Source organism: Mauremys mutica, chromosome 11 (assembly GCF_020497125.1).
Source record: "Mauremys mutica isolate MM-2020 ecotype Southern chromosome 11, ASM2049712v1, whole genome shotgun sequence".
NCBI lineage: Eukaryota > Metazoa > Chordata > Testudines > Geoemydidae > Mauremys > Mauremys mutica.
The window spans coordinates 46513919-46533672 of NC_059082.1; the positions used below are offsets into that span (position 1 = coordinate 46513919).

The window sequence follows — 19754 nt, forward strand, 5'->3', positions numbered from 1 at the left end:
AGAATATGCTTCAGGTTGGCAGGTTGTCTGTGGGCGAGGACTGGTCTGCCACCCAAGGCCTGTGAAAGTGTGGGATCATTGTCCAGGATGGGTTGTAGATCCCTGATGATGCGTTGTAGGGATTTTAGCTGGGGACTGTATGTGATGGCCAGTGGAGTCCTGTTGGTTTCTTTCTTGGGTTTGTCTTCCAGTAGGAGGCTTCTGGGTACACGTCTGGCTCTGTTGATCTGTTTCCTTATTTCCTCGTGTGGGTACTGTAGTCTTGAGAATGTTTGGTGGAGATTTTCTAGATGTTGGTCTCTGTCTGCGGGGTAGAGCAGATACGGTTGTACCTCAGTGCTTGGCTGTAGACAATGAATCTTGTGGTGTGTCCGGGATGGAAGCTGGAGGCATGAAGGTAGGCATAGCGGTCGGTAGGTTTTCGGATGGATCACTACTAGCATCAGAAAGAATATAGTAAGTTAGAAAATCTCTCTGTGGGTCTCCTATGCAAGGCCTAGCCAGGCCTGATCCTGTTTAGCTTGTGTTGTGATCACAGCACAAGGTGATATGGCTGCAGACAGACCTGGTGGACTGCTCTTTTCTTGCACCTACTGTGCTGTGTTTTTTTTACCTCTATAGATGTCTGCTGTCACCTACTCCATGCAAAACAGCTCAGTACTGAAGCGGGGCAGATTCCGACCTGGCTCATGCCTTGAAGGAATAACAATGTCAGGCCTTCAGCCTGTGACTATTGTGGTCCACAGGAACTGGAGAAGCTAGTAGCCATGTGTGACGTTATTGATATAAATGGGAACCATATAGAACATGGGTTGCAACCAAGGTCCTGTAGTGGCACCAAATCCTAAGTAAAGGGGGTCATATAAGGTGTCTAAGACCAGGTTCTGGGTTGCTGGTTATGATTATGCGGTCTGTATGTCTGTGTATCATTTTGTAGTTGAAGCTATAAGTATTCGCTCTGTACTGTCTGTATTTTGTATTATGCTCTGCCTCTGGGAAGTGTCCCAGACAAGCTGATGTTAGCCCTGCATAGCTGGCTTGATGGCCCATTGAAGACCATCAGCTACACAATTGACCCATGGAGAGAAGGCAGACACGCCTTGTGACTCAGCAAAGTATGCAGGGACTGGCCCATGTGACTCCAGGCTCCATTTTGCTGTAATTTTCCACAGTGAAGACAAAGAGATTCTTACACCTGGAAAAGTCTATATAAGGCTGATGCATCATCTCCATCTTGTCTTCAATCCTGCTTCTGACCTCTGGAGGGACTTTGCTACAAACTGAAGCTTTACACAAGGGACTGAATGACCCATCCCAGTGGGGGATGTATTCCAGAGACTTAATCTGAACCTGCAGTTTACTCCATCACTGCTGCAAGCCTGAACTAAGAACTTTGCCATTACTGTATGTAATTGATTCCATTTAATCAATTCTACCTCTCATCTCTACCTTTTTCCCTTTGTAAATAAACCTTTAGATTTTAGATTCTAAAGGATTGGCAACAGCGCGATTTGTGGGTAAGATCTGATGTGTATATTGACCTGGGTCTGGGGCTTGGTCCTTTGGGATCGAGGGAACCTTTTTCTTTTATTGGGGTGTTGGTTTTCATAACCATTCATCCCCAGGACGAGTGCACTGGTGGTGATACTGGGAGACTGGAGTGTCTAAGGAAATTGCTTGTGTGACTTGTGGTTAGCCAGTGGGGTGAGACCAAAGTCCTTTTTGTCTGGCTGGTTTGGTTTGCCTTAGAGGTGGAAAAACCCCAGCCTAGGGCTGTAACTGCCCTGTTTAAGCAATTGGTCCTGATTTGGCACTCTCAGTTGGGTCCCGCCAGAATCGCTCCGTCACACCATGGCTACTGGCATATGTAGTTCTGGCTAGTGCTGTGCAAGTCTCCAGTCCTGTCTCCTGCACAAGTGGGGATGCATTTCCTGTCAGCTGAAGGCTGAGCTTAAAACACATAGAGCCCATGACATGCTGACCATTAACCCATTGTGTGGGTTTTTACTGAGTTTTTATTCCACCTTTGTTGTGGAATAAGCCTTAGAGCTGAATATCAGTGACTGCTTGGAGAGGGCTTTAGTGCATGGCTAAATCACAGAGGGAATGCGCTGGGGCTGCCAGGTATGTGTTCAGAGGGGTCTGAAAGCTTTAGCATGATCGCTTGTGTGTGGTGGAATTAAGTCAGGGACCCCCAGTGTAAAGAACTGTGAATCTCTGTCTTATCACCTCTGGTATGAGTGGTGGAGGAGAGGGGAATGCAATCATTAATCCAGGATCCCAATCCCTTTGGAGTCTTGTAAATTGTAAAATTCTCTGACTAGGGGGCATGTCAGAAGAGGGGACAAAGGAGGGAGGCATGAAGAGAAGTTAAGGGGGGAAGCTTGGTCAAGGTTCACACACATCAGAGACTAATTCGTTTAGCATAGGAGGAGATAGCAATGGGGAAAGTTGAGATGAAGAAGGTCCTTGTCAGTTCACTGAGGAATTGGCAGTAGAATTGACTGGATCAACCATTTGGGGGCCTAATTTCCACAGCTACACCAGCCTGTTCTCAGCCTTCCCCCTGCCAGTCACATGTGAGCTGCTGAGATGGGAGAATTTTAAGAGAAGTTGTCACTGTATATTTAATAAGACTGGAGTGTATGTGTTTGGGCTGTTTGAGGCCGTCACACATCTCCTGCCTTCTGTTGTGAGACACAAGACTGACAGTATTGTACCTTTTGCTAACCTCAGCCCTGGTCTGCACTACGAGTTTAGGTCAAATTTAGCAGCGTTAGATCGATTTAACCCTGCACCCGTCCACACAGCAAAGCCATTTTTGTCGACTTAAAGGGCTCTTAAAATCGATTTCTGTACTCCTCCCCAATGAGGGGAGTAGCACTGAAATCGACCCTGCTGGGTCGAATTTGGGGTAGTGTGGATTCAATTCGACGGTATTGGCCTCCGGGAGCTATCCCAGAGTGCTCCATTGTGACCGCTCTGGACAGCGCTCTCAACTCAGATGCACTGGCTAGGTAGACAGGAAAAGCCCCGCAAACTTTTGAATTTCATTTCCTGTTTGGCCAGCGTAGCAAGCTGATCAGCACAGGTGACCATGCAGAGCTCATCAGCACAGGTGACCATGGAGTCCCAGAATCGCAAAAGAGCTCCAGCATGGACCGAACAGGAGGTACTGCATCTGATTGCTGTATGGGAAGATGAATCCATGATAGCTGAACTCCGTTCCAAAAGACAAAATGCTGGAATATTTGAAAAAATCTCCAAGGGCATGAAGGACAGAGGTTATAACAGGGACCCACAGCAGTGCCGCATGAAGCCTACCAATGAACCAGAGAGGCAAACGGCCGCTCTGTGTCAGAGCCGCTTCTATGATGAGCTGCATGCCATTCTAGGGGGTTCCCCTACAACTACCTCACCCCTGTGCCTCCCTCCTCCCCGACCGCTCCCGGGTTACCTTGACAGTTATCCCCCCATTTGTGTGATGAATTAATAAAGAATGCATGAATTTGAAACAACAATGACTTTATTGCCACTGAAAGCAGAGATCAAAGGGGGGAGGGGAAGGTGGTTGGCTTACAGGGAAGTAGAGTGAACCAAGGGGGGCGGGTTTTCATCAAGGAGAAACAAACAGAACTTTCACACCGTAGCCTGGCCAGTCATGAAACTGGTTTTCAAAGCTTCTCTGATGCACAGGGCACCCTGCTGTGCTCTTCTAACTGCCTTGGTGTCTGGCTGCGTGTAATCAGTGGCCAGGCGATTTGCCTCAACCTCCCACCCTGCCATAATTGTCTCCCCCTTACTCTCACACATATTGTGGAGCACATGGCAAGCAGTGATAACAATGGGAATATTGGTTTCGCTGAGGTCTAACCGGGTCAGTAAACTGCACCAGCAAGCTTTTAAACATTCAAAGGGCACATTCTATCGCCATTATGCACTTGCTCAACCTATCGTTGAACTGCTCCTTACTACTCTCCAGGCTTCATGAGCCATGGGAGCAAGGGGTAGGCTGGGGTAGGTGAGACCACGCAGCGCTACCGACTGGGAGAGCAGCCTGAGGCAGAAGCCTCCAGCTGGCATGATATTCCAGGCAGGACTGAATCTCCATTAGACGAATCTTAAAGAAGAGAATGACCTGGAGTCATTCCCATTTTTGTCCAGGCACCTCTGACCGACCTCACCAAGGCCGGCCAGGAGCACCCATGTCTGCCCAGGCACCCCCAACCAACCTAGTCGAGGTTGGCCAGGAGCAACCACGGGACAATGACAACAGCTAGCAGTCGTATTGCACTGTCTGCCATCCGCAAGGCAAGGCAAGGCAAGGCAAGGGGATGCTGCTGTGTAGCACTGCAGTACTGTATCTGCCAGCAGCACCCAGGAGACATACAGTGACAGTGAGCTGAGCAGGCTCCATGCTTGCCGTGGTATGTCGTCTGCATGGGTAACCCAGAAAAAAAGGCAAGAAACTATTTTTTGCAGTTGCTTTCACGGAAGGAGGGAGGGAGGGAGAGGTGCCTGACGCCATGGACCGAGAACCACTTACGACAATGTTTTTGCCCCATCAGGCATTGGGAGCTCAACCCAGAATTCCAATGGGTGGCAGAGACTGCGGGAACTGTAGGATAGCTATCACAGTGCAACACTCTGAAAGTCAACGCTAGCCTCGGTACTGTGGATGCACACCGCCGACTTAATATGCTTAGTGGGGACACACACAATCGACTATCAAATCAATTTCTAAAAAATCAACTTCTATTAAATCGATCTAATTTCATAGGGTACGTCTACACTACGGGATTATTCCGATTTTACATAAACCGGTTTAGCAAAACAGATTGTATAAAATCGAGTGCGCGCGGCCACACTAAACACATTAAATCGGTGGTGTGCGTCCACGGTCCGAGGCTAGCGTCGATTTCTGGAGCGTTGCACTGTGGGTAGCTATCCCGTAGCTATCCCATAGTTCCCGCAGCCTCCCCCGCCCCTTGGAATTTCCGGGTTGAGATCCCAGTGCCTGATGGGGCAAAAATCATTGTCGCGGGTGGTTCTGGGTACAGCCTCACCCCTCCCTCCCTCCCTGAAAGCAGCAGACAACCGTTTTGCGCCTTTTTTGCTTGGTGAACTGTGCAGACGCCATAACACAGCAAGCATGGACCCTGCTCAGCTCAATACCGCAATCGTGGATGTTTTAAACACCTCGCGCACTCTCGTGCAGTATATGGTGAACCAGGACCTTCAAACCGAGGCGAGGAGGAGGCGGATACAGCAGCGCGGCGATGACAGTGATGAGGACGTAGACACAGAATTCTCTCAAACCACGGGCCCCTGCGCTTTGGAGATCCTGATGGTAATGGGGCAGATTCTATCCATTGAACGCCGATTTTGGGCCCGGGAAACAAGCACTGACTGGTGGGACTGCATTGTGTTGCAGGTGTGGGACGATTCCCAGCGGCTGCTAAACTTTTGCATGCATAAGGGCACTTTCATGGAACTTTGTGACTTGCTTGCCCCTGCCCTGAAACGCCATAATACCAAGATGAGAGCAGCCCTCACAGTAGAGAAGCGAGTGGCGATAGCCCTGTGGAAGCTTGCAACGCCAGACAGCTATCGGTCAGTCGGGAATCAATTTGGAGTGGGCAAATCTACTGTGGGGGCTGCTGTGATGCAAGTAGCCAAAGCAATCACTAAGCTTCTGCTACGAAAGGTTGTGACTCTGGGAAACGTGCAGGCCATAGTGGATGGCTTTGCTGCACTGGGATTCCCTAACTGTGGGGGGGGGGCGATAGATGGAACCCATATCCCTATCTTGGCACCGGAGCACCAGGGCACCCAGTACGTAAACCGGAAGGGGTACTTTTCAATGGTGCTGCAAGCACTGGTGGATCACAAGGGACGTTTCACCAACATCCATGTGGGATGGCCAGGGAGGGTTCATGATGCTCGCGTATTCAGAGGCACTACTCTGTTTAAACGGCTGCAGCAAGGGAATTACTTCCCAGACCAGAAATTAACAGTTGGGGATGTTGAAATGCCTGTCGTTATCCTGGGGGAGCCAGCCTACCCCTTGATGCCATGGCTCATGAAGCCATACACAGGCAGCCTGGACAGTGGTCAGGATCTGTTCAATTACAGGCTGAGCAAGTGCAGAATGGTGGTGGAATGTGAATTTGGCCGTTTAAAGGCGCGCTGGCGCACATTACTGACTCGCTCACACCTCAGCCAAACCAATGTCCCCTATGTTATTGCTGCTTGCTGTATTCTCCACAATCTCTGTGAGAGTAAGGTTGAGACCTTTATGGCGGGGTGGGAGGCTGAGGCAAATCACCTGGCCGCTGATTACGCGCAGCCGGACACCAGGGAGATTAGAAGAGCACACCAGGAAGCGGTGCGCATCAGAGAAGCTTTGAAAACGAGCTTCATCAATGGCCAGGGTACAGTGTGACTGCTGTTTGTTGATGAACAGACACCCCCCTTGATTGACTCATTCCCTGTAAGCAACTCCCCCTCCCCCTTTGAGTACAGCTTACTTATGCAAATAAAGGCACTATATTTTAAAAATCATGATTTATTTATTAATTCATTATAAAAAGAGGGAGAGAAGTAAGGGTGTGGTTTGGGAGGAGGATAGGAGGGATGGAGAAGGGCAGTAAAAAAATTTCACATTAATGACAGCCTTCTGGTTGGGCTGTCCACGGGGGTGGAGTGGGCGGGTGCACGGAGCCTCCCGCCACGCGTTCTTACATGTCTGGGTGAGGAGGATGTGGAACATGGTGAGGGTTGAGGGTGGTTATACAGGGGCTGCAGCGGCACTCTGTGATCCTGCTGCCATTCCTGAAGCTCCACCAGACTCCAGAGCATGTCAGTTTGATCACGCAGCAGCCCCAGAGTTGCATCCCGCCACCGCTGATCTTCCTGCCACCACCTCTGATTTTCCTGCCGGTCTTCCTGCCGCCACCTCTCATCTTGGGTCTCTCTCCTGTCCTCACGTTCACTGGCATCTTTCCTGTAATCACGTCCTTCCACTCATTCAGATGAGCTCTTTCCTTGCGTGTAACTTCCATAATATCCAAGAACATTTCATCTCGCGTCTTCTTTTTCCTCTGCCTTATCTGGGCTAGCCTTTGGGATGGAGTAGGGAGGCTTGAAAAATTTGCAGCTGCATGAGGGAGAGAAGTATTTAAAAAGATACATTTTACAGAACAATGGTTATACTCTTTCACAGTGAACAGCACTATTCACATAGCACATGTGATTTCCCTACAAGGTCGTATTTTTCATCTTAATACTGAGTGCCTGCAGCTCTGGGGTTACAGATCTCACAGACACAGGTCCGGGCATCAGAATTCAGCTTGCATGCGGCCATGGTAAGCCACTGTCTTTCGGCTTCTGCAGTGATTTACCCCTCCCCCCAACGCATGGCTAATACCATGCTAGCTCCCTGCTAATCAACACCCTTCCCGCCCCCCCCCCCACTGCCTGTCTGGTAGCTTGGGGAAGATCCCCGCTGACCAAACACAAAAAAGATCATCGGCATTTCACTCCTCCCCTCCCCCCGCTTGGCTACGTGCAGGAAAGGATTTTTTTTTAAGCTGCTGCAGTCCACGAACCCAGTAGGAAAATGGCCATCCCCCTTACTTAAATTCCTGATTTTCAACCGGTTACCCTGAACGATATCACTTTGCTGAGGATAACACAGCGAGATAAAGAAAGGATGCTTCTTGAATGCCAGCAATCACCGGGACCGTATGCAGCTATGCTTTGCCATGCAATGATACCTGATTACTTGCTACATGCATGGCGTGGTAAAGTGTCTTACCATGGTGGACGGAACAAGGCTGTCTTGCCCAGAAACCTTCTGCAAAGGCTTCTGGAGTACCTCCAGGAGCGCTTCATCGAGATGTCCCTGGAGGATTTCCGCTCAATCCCCAGACATGTTAACAAACTTTTCTAATTAACTATACTGTCAGCGAATGCATCCCAAGTTCTCAGGGCAAATCAATCATTAAAAAACACTTGCTTAAAAAACAATCTTTGATATTTGCAAAGGTACACTCACCAGAGGTCCCTTCCATGGCTTCATTGTCTGGGGTAGTGGGTTGGGAGGGTAATTCCGTCAGGGTGAGAAAAAGCTCCTGGCTGTTGGGGCTCACGGAGTGCTGTGTGCTCTCTGCAAGGTCGTCCTCCTCACCTTCTTCATCATCATCTTCCCCATCCGCATAATCCTCAGCCATGGCAGAGATTACAACCCCCACCTCAGAATCCATGGACAGGGGTGGGGTACTTGTGGCGCAGCCCCCTAAAATTGCATGCAGCTCAGCATAGAAGCGGCATGTTTTTGGCCCTGCCCCAGACCTTCCGTTTGCTTCTTTGGTTTTCTGGTAGGCTTGTCTGAGCTCCTTGACTTTCACTCTGCACTGCAGTGAGTCCCTGGTATGGCCTTTATCCATCATAGACCTTGCAATTCTTTCAAATACTTTTTCATTTCGTCTTTTTGAACGCAGTTCTGTTAGCACTGAATCCTCTCCCCAGATAGCGATCAGATCCAGTACCTCCCGTGCAGTCCATGCTGGGGCTCTTTTTCGATTCTCAGGAGACTGCATTGTTACCTGTGCAGATGAGCTGTGCATGGTCACCTGTGCTGATGAGCTCTCCACGCTGGGGAAGCAGGAAATGAATTTCAAAAGTTCGTGGGGCTTTTCCTGTTTATCTGGCCAGTGCATCAGAGTTCAGAATGCTGTCCAGAGCGGTCACAGTGGTGCACTGTGGGATACTGCCCGGAGGCCAATACCGTCGATTTGCGGCCACACTAACCCTATTCCGATATGTTAATCCCGATATTAGCGCTACTCCTCTCGTCGGGGAGGAGTACAGAAACCGACTTAAAGAGCCATTAAAATCGATATAAGGGGCCTCTTAGTGTGGACGGGTGTGGCGTTAAATCAGTTTAACGCTCCTAAAACCGGTTTAAACGCGTAGTATAGACCAGGCCATAGTGTAGACATACCCTCAGTGAAAAGTGCAAGTAGCTGGAGAGACTGATTGCTTTTGGGGGCTGTCATGTCTTTACTGTCACTGTGAGCCTGTTTGACGTGCCCCATATTGGAACCAGACTCCTGATGGCCTGCTGATCATGGAGTTGTAATCAGTTCAGGATGCCTGGGGTCTGATCAACATTATGGCTCCAACTAGTTTAAATGAACCAGTTTTAAAGCAGGTTAGGATATTGTGTAGACAAGTACTGCCTGTCTGCCTGTTTGTTGTGACAGCAACCGAGGCTGAGCCCTGCCTGTGGTGTTTTCACAGTGCTGTCACACAGCTCAGAACCCTCACTAGCCAATCACGTTCTTGCACCAGTACTGCACACCATGGCTGTAACCATGGTGCCACCAATAGGGCTGAGAACACTTATTACCTAGGCCCATCAGCATCCTTGGCATAGCAGAGCGTCTGTGCTCAAGGACCCTGGAGTACAGGCTCATTGCCATGGGGATGTGTGGGAGGTGTCACCTCCTCAACTCATTCCCACCCCAGCCAGACTCTCAGCACTGAGCAGAGAGATTGGGTGTTTTGTTTAGACCCTGCACTTCCAGCCTCCCACCAGCAGGGAAGTAGAGCTCCTGCCTTCTCCTGTGCTGCCCCCTGCTGGCTGACTGCCCCTTGCCTCTCTCTGACCAGCTCCCTGCAGAGAGGTAGCAGGGGAGTTTGAGAGGGGGAGGAGGTACCTAGAGCGCCGTCCTCTGTCTGAAGCCAAACATGGGAAAAGCTTCCCAGGTAGAGTACTGCCAGCCCATCATGCATCAAATTCACAGTCCGGGCTGAAGGGATCACAGGATTTTCACAGGATTTTTCTAATAATGATAATATGTTGCATGGGGGGAGAGGGGGCTGGTTGCCTTCTGAGTTTTGTGCCTTTAGTGGGAGGGCGCCTGCCCCAAATTACGTGTGTTTCAACCTTCAGTGCATCCCCAGAGATGCAGGCCCTCCCCAGCTGCTCAAAGGGGACCCTGGTTAACCTCCACAGCCCCTGGGGTGAGAGTGCTGCCAGTGTATGCCTGCAGTGCTCCCACCTCCATTGCTGCCCTGTCCCCCTCCCCTCCCTGCTTCTCTACCCCAGCCAGTCTCCTGCTCTTTAATTCACCTGCCACCCCATATGTTCCCTCTTTCCTCTTCACAGTCTCCTAGCCATTCCATCTCCCTCTCTCCTCCATTCCCTAACCCTTCAGTCTCCTTCCTGTACCCCAAACTCCCCACCCTCTCCAGCCTCCCTCCTGCCCCCTGCTAATTAGCCCCCCTGTTGGCAGTTTCAGCAGAGAAGCTAAGTACTTTGATTTATGCTGCTATGATGGGCTGTCTCTCCCGGTCGGGCCTGAGGCACGATGGCAGGGCATTGTTGGGGAAGTTGTGGGCCCACAACTCAGCTCCTTCTCCTGGGTTGTGAACGCCTCTTCCTCTACATGTATTACACCTGCTAGTTTCTATTGGAGTTACATGTGAATAGGGAGAGGAGACGAGACATCTCTGAATTTACTCTTGCTCTGGGACTGAGCCTGTTGGCCTGAGCACTAGACACGTTGGCACCCATGGGAAAGACTCATCTCTCCAAGTAGTCTGAGAAATATGCAAGCTCAGCTTGTTTGTTGAGGGCACACACCTGAGCCTTTAGAGCAGAGCTGGAGATATGTGGGTCAGTGGGACGTGGAAGGTGAATTTGCATCGGGGAAGAACAAATGCTGAAGTTCTTTCTGCTTGCACCTGGCAGGTATTAGAGGCGCCCTCTGGAATGGATGAGGCCGTGCAAACTTCAGAAACCAATCATTGGCACCTGGCACACTCTGGGAAGGAATCCATCTCTGTCACTCTGCACAGTGCCAGCAACCTGCCAGCCACCCAGAAGGGCAATGTGCCATGGCCCTATGTCACTGTGTGAGTACCTGGGAATTTTACTTCTGGGCTTGAGATGCTGCTTCTCAGCTTTGGTTATAAGATCTGCTCTTTCAGCAGGCAAGAAGTTGCGACTGCAGTGCTGGCCATAAGGCTGGTCTCTGCTGATCTGTTTGGTCTTAATCTTCACTGAATAGGCTGGCACTTGCGAGGTGTCACAGGAGGATGCATCTCCGAGCTGAAGGCACAGCATAATAAATCAGGGTCACTGAGAATCTTGTGGGAGAGGAGTGTAAGGTACCCAGAGGGTTTACCTGAGTTGTCAGAAAAAAATGATGCATACAGCTCTCAGGGTGGAATATCTATTTCTAATTTCCTTTTGTTCAAAATCTGGCTGTCATCCCAGTGATTTATTCTATGGAAGTGCTAGGAGGAGAATATCTACAGCAGCAATGTATCAGAGGGGGTGAAACAAACTAACCCCCTGCAGGCTGGGAAGTAGCAAATGATCAGAGCCCGGGGGCATTTTGAAGGTTGCCTTCTTCATTTCAGAGCAATGCATCTATGTAGGACTGGTGTCCACTGGGTGGCTCAGGAGCTGCTTGGCTGATACATACTCAGGTGTTCAGGGCTGCCGTGATGCCCAGGGGGCAGTCCCAGATGCAGTTTGAAGTCTTTAAACCATTATTTGAGGAATTCAGTGGGCTCAGACATAGGTTAGAGGGTTGTTGTGGGAGTGGGTGGGTGAGATTCTGTGGCCTACATTGTGCAGGAGGTCAGACTAGATTATCATAATGATCCTTTCTGACCTTAAAGTGACTCTATTGTGTCTTTATCGTGATTTGGGCATCTTACCACATCAAGGCAATGGACCTGTTCTGCTGAAAACCTAAGGCTGGTCTGCATTGGAAAAGTGTACTGGCGTAGCTATGTCAGTCGGGGTGTGAAAAAACACACACACCCCAGCGGCATAGCTATGTTGATGAAACCCCCCAGTACAGGTGGAGTTAGAATCACAGAAGATTAGGGTTGGAAAAGACCTCAGTAGGTCATCTAGTCCAACCCCCTGCTCAAAGTAGGACCAACACCAACTAAATCATCCCAGCCAGGGATTCTGGTGTTCTGCTGATAAAAGAGGGCTTCTGTCCATGCAGCTAACGTAGTTTGGGGAGGTGGTATTCCCTCTGTTGACATACACTGCATCTACACAGAATTTGTTTTCCTTGTGCAGGATACATGCATCAAGGGACTCAATTAAGTAGCAACACTTTGGTGTGTAGTAACTGAAAGGACACTGTTGAGTTGTGTTATAATTAGATAGGTAAAGTCTGAATGCTAAACATCTTTTTAAAAAAATAATAATAATCCATCTCTTCTTCACGCTAAAAGAAAGGCAAACAGTCATCGTTTGTGATCTATGCAAATAGTGCGTTGTTGTGCTCCACAGTGCTGTTATTGCAGTAGATCTTTACTTAGCAATCCCATTCCCAGACTGGTGCACTAATGAGGCTGTAAACAAGAAAATCCATGTTAATTTCAGCTCCTTTAGGAAGGGCGGTGGAGGAATCATAACCTGAAAGTGAATAAAATTGGTTGAAGGAGCCAGATTCTCTATTTGGTTGCCCCAGTTTTACACTAGTGTAACCCCTTTTTAGAAACTGATTTCTGGAGGTCCATAACCAATACAAAAGAACATAAAAAATGTAAACCAATGGGCAGTTTTTATTGGACAAATATATTTATTTATCCATGCCATCAAACAGGGCTGGTGCAACCACTAGGCAGACTAGGCGGCCGCCTAGGGCGCCAAGTGGTTGGGGGTGCCAAAAAGTGGTGCCCCCCCAATTTTTTTTAAAACAGCGGAGCACAAGGCTGCTGCTGCTGCTCCCCGCCTCCCAGCTCCAGAGGGGCCGCCCATGGCGTGGCCAGTCCCTCTCCCTGGGGGAGCAGCCGGCAGCAGAGTGGGGAAGGGGAGGGTCTAGCACTAGCAGCTGCACCTTCTTCCCCGCGCTGTGGGCCGAGCCGGGCTCCCTATCGCCCCTGCAGCTGTCAGCAGATTCGGGCGCGGGGTGGGGGCTGGCTGCCTGTGCCGCCACTGAGAGCCCCACTTCAGCAGGTGGGTATTGTAGTTTCAAGAATGCCTCCAGCTTCCATCCACGACACACCACACGATCCATTGTCTACAGCCAAGCTCTAAGATACAACCGTATTTGCTCCAATCCCTCAGACAGAGATAAACACCTACAAGATCTCTATCAAGCATTCTTAAAACTACAATACTCACCTGCTGAAGTGAAAAAACAGATTGACAGAGCCAGAAGAGTACCCAGAAGCCACCTACTACAGGACAGGCCCAACAAAGAAAATAACAGAACACCACTAGCCATCACCTACAGCCCCCAACTAAAACCTCTCCAGCGCATCATCAAAGATCTACAACCTATCCTGAAAGATGACCCCTCACTCTCACAGATCTTGGGAGACAGGCCAGTCTGCGCTTACAGACAGCCCCCCAACCTGAAGCAAATACTCACCAGCAACCGCACACCATACAACATAAACACTAACCCAGGAACCTATCCTTGCAATAAAGCCCAGTGCCAGCTCTGTCCACATATCTATTCAAGTGACACCATCATAGGACCTAACCACATCAGCCACGCCATCAGGGGCTCATTCACCTGCACATCTAACAACATGATATGCCCCTCTGCCATGTACATTGGCAAACCGGAGAGTGTCTACGCAAAAGAATAAATGGACACAAATCTGACATCAGGAATCATAACATTCAAAAACAAGTGGGAGAACACTTCAACCTCTCTAACCACTCAGTGACAGACTTGAAGGTGGCAATTTTGCAACAAAAAAATTTCAAAAACAGACTCCAAAGAGAGGCAGCTGAACTCGAATTAATATGCAAATTAGATACAATTAACTCGGGTTTAAACAGAGACTGGGAATGGTTGGGTCATTACAGTAATTGATTCTATTTCCCTATGTTAAGTTCTCCTCACACTTTCTATGGGTCATCTCAATTATCACTTCAAAGGGTTTTTTTCTCCTGCTGACAATAGCTCATCTCAATTGATTGGACTCTTCCAGTAGGTATGCATACTTCCACCTTTTCATGTTCTCTGTATGTATAAATATCTCCTGTCTATGTGTTCCATTCTATGCATCTGAAGAAGTGAGCTGTAGCCCACGAAAGCTTATGCTGAAATAAATTTGTTAGTCTCTAAGGTGCCACAAGTACTCCTGTTCTCTCCTGTGCACCCCCCGCCCCAACAACCCACCTGTCCTGCCACTTTTGCCTCTGGGCAACCTCCACCCGGCAACCCCCCGAGCCAGCCATGGTCACCCTCACCCCTGCATCAACCTCGGGACCCCCCTCAGACCCCCACTGCCTGCCATCTCCCTCCTGCCCACTCCTCCCTTGTGCAAACCGCTCCCTGCCACCTTCACCTCCCTGCAACAACCCTGGGCACAGACACCCCCCTGCCTGCCAGCCCCATGCAACAACCCCCTCCTGCTCACTTCTCCCTTGTGCCACTCCCTCCCTGCCACTGGACCCCCTGCAACGAGCCCTTTTTGCCTCTGTGCAATCTCTTCCCTGTCATTACACCCCCACCCCCTCCACCTCTTGGCCACCTCCACCCCCTGCAACAATCTTGTGCACCCGCCTCTCTGCCACCTTCACCCCCTGGAAGAGCTCCCATACGACCCCTCTCTTTGCAGCCCCCCCATACCCCCTGCACTTTGTGAACATCTGGGCCCCTAGGGGGAACTTGGCCATAGGAAGGTGGGGGCTGGACATCAGAAGGGGGGCACAAAATATCTTTGCAACAGCCCTGCCGCCAAACCTGACAGAGGGCAGAGCGAGCCAGGCCTAGCATAGCAGGGGTACTGCAGTTCAGGTCTGAAGGGGCCCTTGGAGGACTAGAATAACAGTGGTTAGGATGGAAGTGCAGTGACAGAGCTGAGCGAGAGGTGGGATAGCCGGGGGTGGTGCGGGACAAGACTGAGGTGCCTGGGCAAAGCCATGTGTGTTACTCTTCCACCGCTCGTACCCTGCCCAAGCTATAAACCCTTCACTTTAATAAAGAAAATTGAAAAACCAAAGAGAAATGTGCTCCCAGGAGATACATATGTGAAAAGTAAATATCCAGATTCTCAGTTCTTTTGGGGGTGTACTGCAAAGAGTCTATCACTTGAGCTTTAGTGGCATCTCTGGAGCCATTTTTGGCCTGGTGCCAGTTGTGTGCAGAGTCAGGCAGAGTTGCCCCCAGTAACCAAGGAGTGATTTGGTGCTGTAAGCCCTCACAGCATGAACAACTTTGAGAATGTAGAAACACTCTCAGATTCCAGGTCCATCACCTATGAACATGTGCATGAAGCTACACGTGCAGCCACTCTTACACACACAGCTTCTTGCTGTCATATACCCACCCTCACATGCCCTAGATACTCAGTCATGCTCACACACACCTGCTCCGGCTCCCATGCACATGTGTGTATGTACTTAGGTAAAGATGTGCACACAGAAACACACAAGTGCATGCACTCCATTCACACAAAGGCACGTGTGTGAGACATCCCTGTGATAAAGAGACAGGCCAGAGGTGGTATAAGCAGACCCACTAGCAGCCCAAAATGAAGGAAGCATGGTGGTGCTCAAAGCCACTTTACATTCCATGTCCTCCTAGAGCTGAGGAGGAGCTCTCTCATTCCCATTCTCACTGATAGGAAGTCCCCTCTGGTGCCCTCAGTTCCTATAACAGAAGAGACATGAGCTGGGAAAAGAGGCTGGTGGAAGCTGCTAGCTGGCAGGGACAAAGCAAAGTTTGCTTTAGAGACTTGAAATCTTTCCTGTTCTATGTGGCTGATGTTTGGGAAAGAGGCAGAGTTGATCTCAGTGACCAGCTGGTCCCTGTTTCCCTGCTTTTCTCCTTTCCCCAGCCCTCCTGCCTCTCCTCCACAACAGGCTCCTTTGTTCTGTAATTAAAAGTGCTCTCTCTGTCTGACTTGTCCTTGGGGTGGTGAAGCCAGATCCGTGAAGGACACAGATTAGCAGCACCTTTCCACTCCCAGGTCACTTTACTTAGATCTGGCAGCTCCTATCAGCACTTCCTTCTCATCCAAATGTGTCATTCTCTTTGTCCTTAAGATCTGTCTCCTGTGGTGTGCCCCAATACCTCATCCACTGGAGAGCCCTTCTCCTCAATGTCACCTGCTGGGAGGTGGGACAGAACAGGGCACCAGGTGGAGGCATGGAGTGGTGGATGGGGTGAAGAGTGCTTGGGTTGCATGGTCAGCGTGGGAGAAGACATGGAGATGGGTGGTGAGCTCCATGAAGAGTGGTAGATCGAGGGGCTTGGCCGCAGTGAAGGGGCTGAGGGTTAAGTGTTGTACTGCTGAAGAGTGAGGGTGTTGCCAGGGGCTAGATGTAGCCAGAGCAGTGGGCAAGGTAGATGATTAGCATTTTAGACAGATTGAAGTTGTTTACCTGGAAGGCCAGAGAGCAGAGTGTTGGGAGCTCCTGCTCCTTCTGCACCCCCTGAGCTGGAATTACTGCTTTTCTGCTTCCCTTTGCTCTCAATGACCAGCCCTGGGCTAATGACAGGCTGCTGGGACTAACGGCTAGTGTCAGACTCACCGTTCAGGGAACTGAACTAGGAAACAGAAGGATGTCTCTGCACTTTAGTCAGGCCCAGGAGATGGAGAATCCAGCACCAGCTGGATCAATCCACTCCCTGTTTTATCCTCTGGCGCATCTTTGCTTATGTTCCCTGAAGGCTGTCCTGGTGGTAAACGACAGCTTCTGGATTTCCAGTGGCAGAAGTAATTGTGACTGGCCAATGGATACCCACTGGTGCATTTGACCCATGGTGATCTGAAGAACCCACCATTATTTACAATATCCACCTCAGTCTTCTCTAACACCTTCCCTCAGAGCATATACTTTACCAAGGGTTAGTAAAGATGGGGAAACTGAGGCACAAGTGATTTGCCAAAAGCCTCACAGAAAGTCAGTTGTGGAGCTGGGCAGGTTTCTAATGATCAGAGGAGAAAGGTTCTAGAACAGCCTCCCAATAGGAACAGTGGGGAGCAAACAACCTAACTCAGGGGTGGGCAAACTTTTTGGCCTGAGGGCTGCACCTGGGAATAGAAATTGTATGGCGAGCCATGAATGCTCACTGAATTGGGGTTGGGGTATGGAGGGGGTGAGGGCTCTGGTTGGGAGTGCAGGTTCTGGAGTGGGGCTGGAGATGAGGAGTTTGGGGTATAGGAGGATGCTCTGGGCTGGGATTGAGGGGTTTGGAGAGCGGAATGGGGATCGGGTCTGGGGCAGAGGGTAGGGGTGTGGGAAGAGGCTCAGGGGTGCAGGGTCCAAGTGGCACTTACCTCAAGCAGCTCCCGGAAGCAGTGGCATATCCCTCTCCAGCTCCTACACGGAGGTGCAGCCAGGCGGCTCTGCACACTGCCCCATCTGCAGGCACCACCCCTGCAGCTCCCATTGGAGTGAGTAAGAGCTGGAGCGGGGCCATGCTGTGGCTTCCAGGAGCTGTGTGGTGCAGCCCCTCACCCTGCGCCCCGGCTGGAGCACCAGAGCGGGGCCAAGCCACGTGGTGTGGCCCCCAACCCTCCACCCCGGCTGGAGCGCCGGAGCAGGGCCAAGCTGCATGGTGCAGCCCCCAACCCTGCGCCCAGGCTGGAGCGCTGGAGTGGTGCAGAGCCCCATGGTGCAGCCCCCGATCCTGCGCCCAGGCTGGAATGCTGGAGCGGGGCCACGCTGCATGGTGTGGCCCTTGACCCTGCACCCCGGCTGGAGCACTGGAGCAGGGCCGAGCTGCGTGGTGCGACCCCCGACCCTGCACCCCAGTTGGAGCACCAGAGCGGGGCCAAGCCACATGGTGCAGCCCCTGAGCCCACACCCTGACTGGAGTGCCAGAGCGGGGCCATGCCATGGCTTCTGGGAGCCGCGTGGTGCCAGGGCTGCCCGGGGGGGGGGGAAGTGGGGCAATTTCCCCAGGCCCCGGGCCCTGCAGGGGCCCCCACGAGAATATAGTATTCTATAGTATTGCAACTTTTTTTTATGGAAAAAAAATTGCTTTGCCCCAGGCCCCCTGAATCCTCTGGGCAGCCCTGCGTGATGCGGTCCCCGACCTTGCGCCCTGGCTGGAGCACTGGAGCGGGGCCAAGCTGCGTGGTGCGGCCCCTGACCCAGTGCCCCATCTGGAGTGCTGGAGCTAGGCAAGTCCCAGACCCCGCTCCCCAGTGGGAGCACATGGGCCAGCTTAAAACGACTCACAGCCTGTAGTTTACCCACCCCTGACCTAACTGGTTTCAAAATGGACCTTGATAAGTTTATTACTGGGATGACATATATAGCATGTGAAAGGACTCTATGATCCAGGAGGTCCTCTCCTGCCCTATGTTCCAAGAACTAGACCAGCGGTTCTCAGACTGTGGTTCGGGACCCCAAAGTGGGTCGGGACACCATTTTAATGGGGTTGCCAGGGTCAGCATTAGACTTGCTGGGACCCAGGGCTGAAGCCCCAGCTGCACCCCACCCCGGGGCAGCAGGGCTCGGGCTGCGGCTCCCTTTCCCCCAAACCAGGGCAGCAGGGCTCCAGCTGTAGCCCCCTCTCCCTCCAACCAAGGCAGTGGAGCTTAGGCTGCAGCCTCACTCCTGTGGTCACGTAGTAACTTTGTTGTCAGAAGGGGGTCGTGGTGCAATGAAGTTTGAGAACCCCTGAACTAGACTATACTCTTTGCACTAGTTGGTGTGCCCCCACTGAGTTCCATGGGCGCCAACTTATATGGGCTCGTGGAGCTAAAGCCCCAGGAATATTCAAAATCAGGGGCTCTGCTCCACCAATATTTGGAGCTAGGTTTCGCCCCTTTAAATCCCAGCCACGGCCGGGAATCAGAGGGCTCTGGGCTGCCCGCTGCGGCGGGGAGCCCAGAGCCTTTTAAATCCCAGCCGCGGCCGGGAATCAGAGGGCTCTGGGCTGCCTGCAACCGCGGGGAGCCCAGAGCCCTTTAAATCTCAGCCGCGGCCGGGAATCAGAGGGCTCCGGGCTGCCTGCAACCGTGGGGAGCCCAGAGCCCTTTAAATCTCAGCCGCGGCTGGGAATCAGAGGCTGCTGCGGGGAGCCCAGAGCCTTTTAAATCCCAGCCGCGGCCGGGAATCAGAGGGCTCTGGGCTGCCGGCAGCGGCGGGGAGCCCAGAGCCTTTTAAATCCCAGCCGCAGCCGGGAATCAGAGGGCTCTGGGCTGCCGGCAGCGGCGGGGATTTAAAGGGGCTCTGGGCTGCCCGCAGGGGCAGAGAGCCCAGAGCCCTTTGAATCCCAGCCGCGGCGGCTGGGATTTAAAGGGCGCAGGGCTCCCCGCAGCTGCCAGCAGCTCAGAGCCCTTTGAATCCCAGCCCCTGGCCGCTGATTGCCCCCTCCGCAGACCTCTGCACCAACTGCCTCCCAGGACCCCCACCCCCTATCTAAGCACCACTGGTCCTTGTCCCCCGTTACCCACTCCCGAGACAACTGCCCCTAACTGCCCCTTGGGACCCCAGCCCCTATCTAAGCCTCCCTTCTCCTTGTCCCCAACTGCCCCCTCCTGAGACCCCACCCAACTTCCCCCCAGGACCCCACCCCCTACCTGTCCCCTGATAAACCTCCTAGACTCCCGTGCCTATCCAATTGCTGCCTGTCCCCTGACTGCCCCTCCGAACCTCTGCCCCATCCAACCCCCCCTGCTCATTGTCCCTTGACTGGCCCCTGGAACCCCCTACCCCTTCTCCAACCTTGTAATCTTGTGGCACTGACGCGTTGTAGCTTCATTTTATATCGGCTTACAGGGCGGGAGTG

At 51.7% G+C, this 19754-nt stretch overlaps 1 protein-coding gene across 12 annotated transcripts in view; it reads left to right on the forward strand.

The window, feature by feature from the left end:
• The first annotated feature begins 9386 nt into the window (after positions 1 to 9386).
• Positions 9387 to 19754, forward strand: part of CCDC33 (coiled-coil domain containing 33) — a 262781-nt gene continuing 252413 nt past the window's right edge. For all 12 annotated transcript variants that reach the window (XM_044979961.1, XM_044979963.1, XM_044979964.1 and 9 more), the window contains exons 1-2: positions 9387 to 9774; positions 10763 to 10926. In XM_044979961.1, the coding sequence (XP_044835896.1) occupies positions 9757 to 9774; positions 10763 to 10926 (182 nt within the window). In that variant the 5' untranslated portion in view covers positions 9387 to 9756. The remainder of the gene's footprint in view (positions 9775 to 10762; positions 10927 to 19754) is intronic.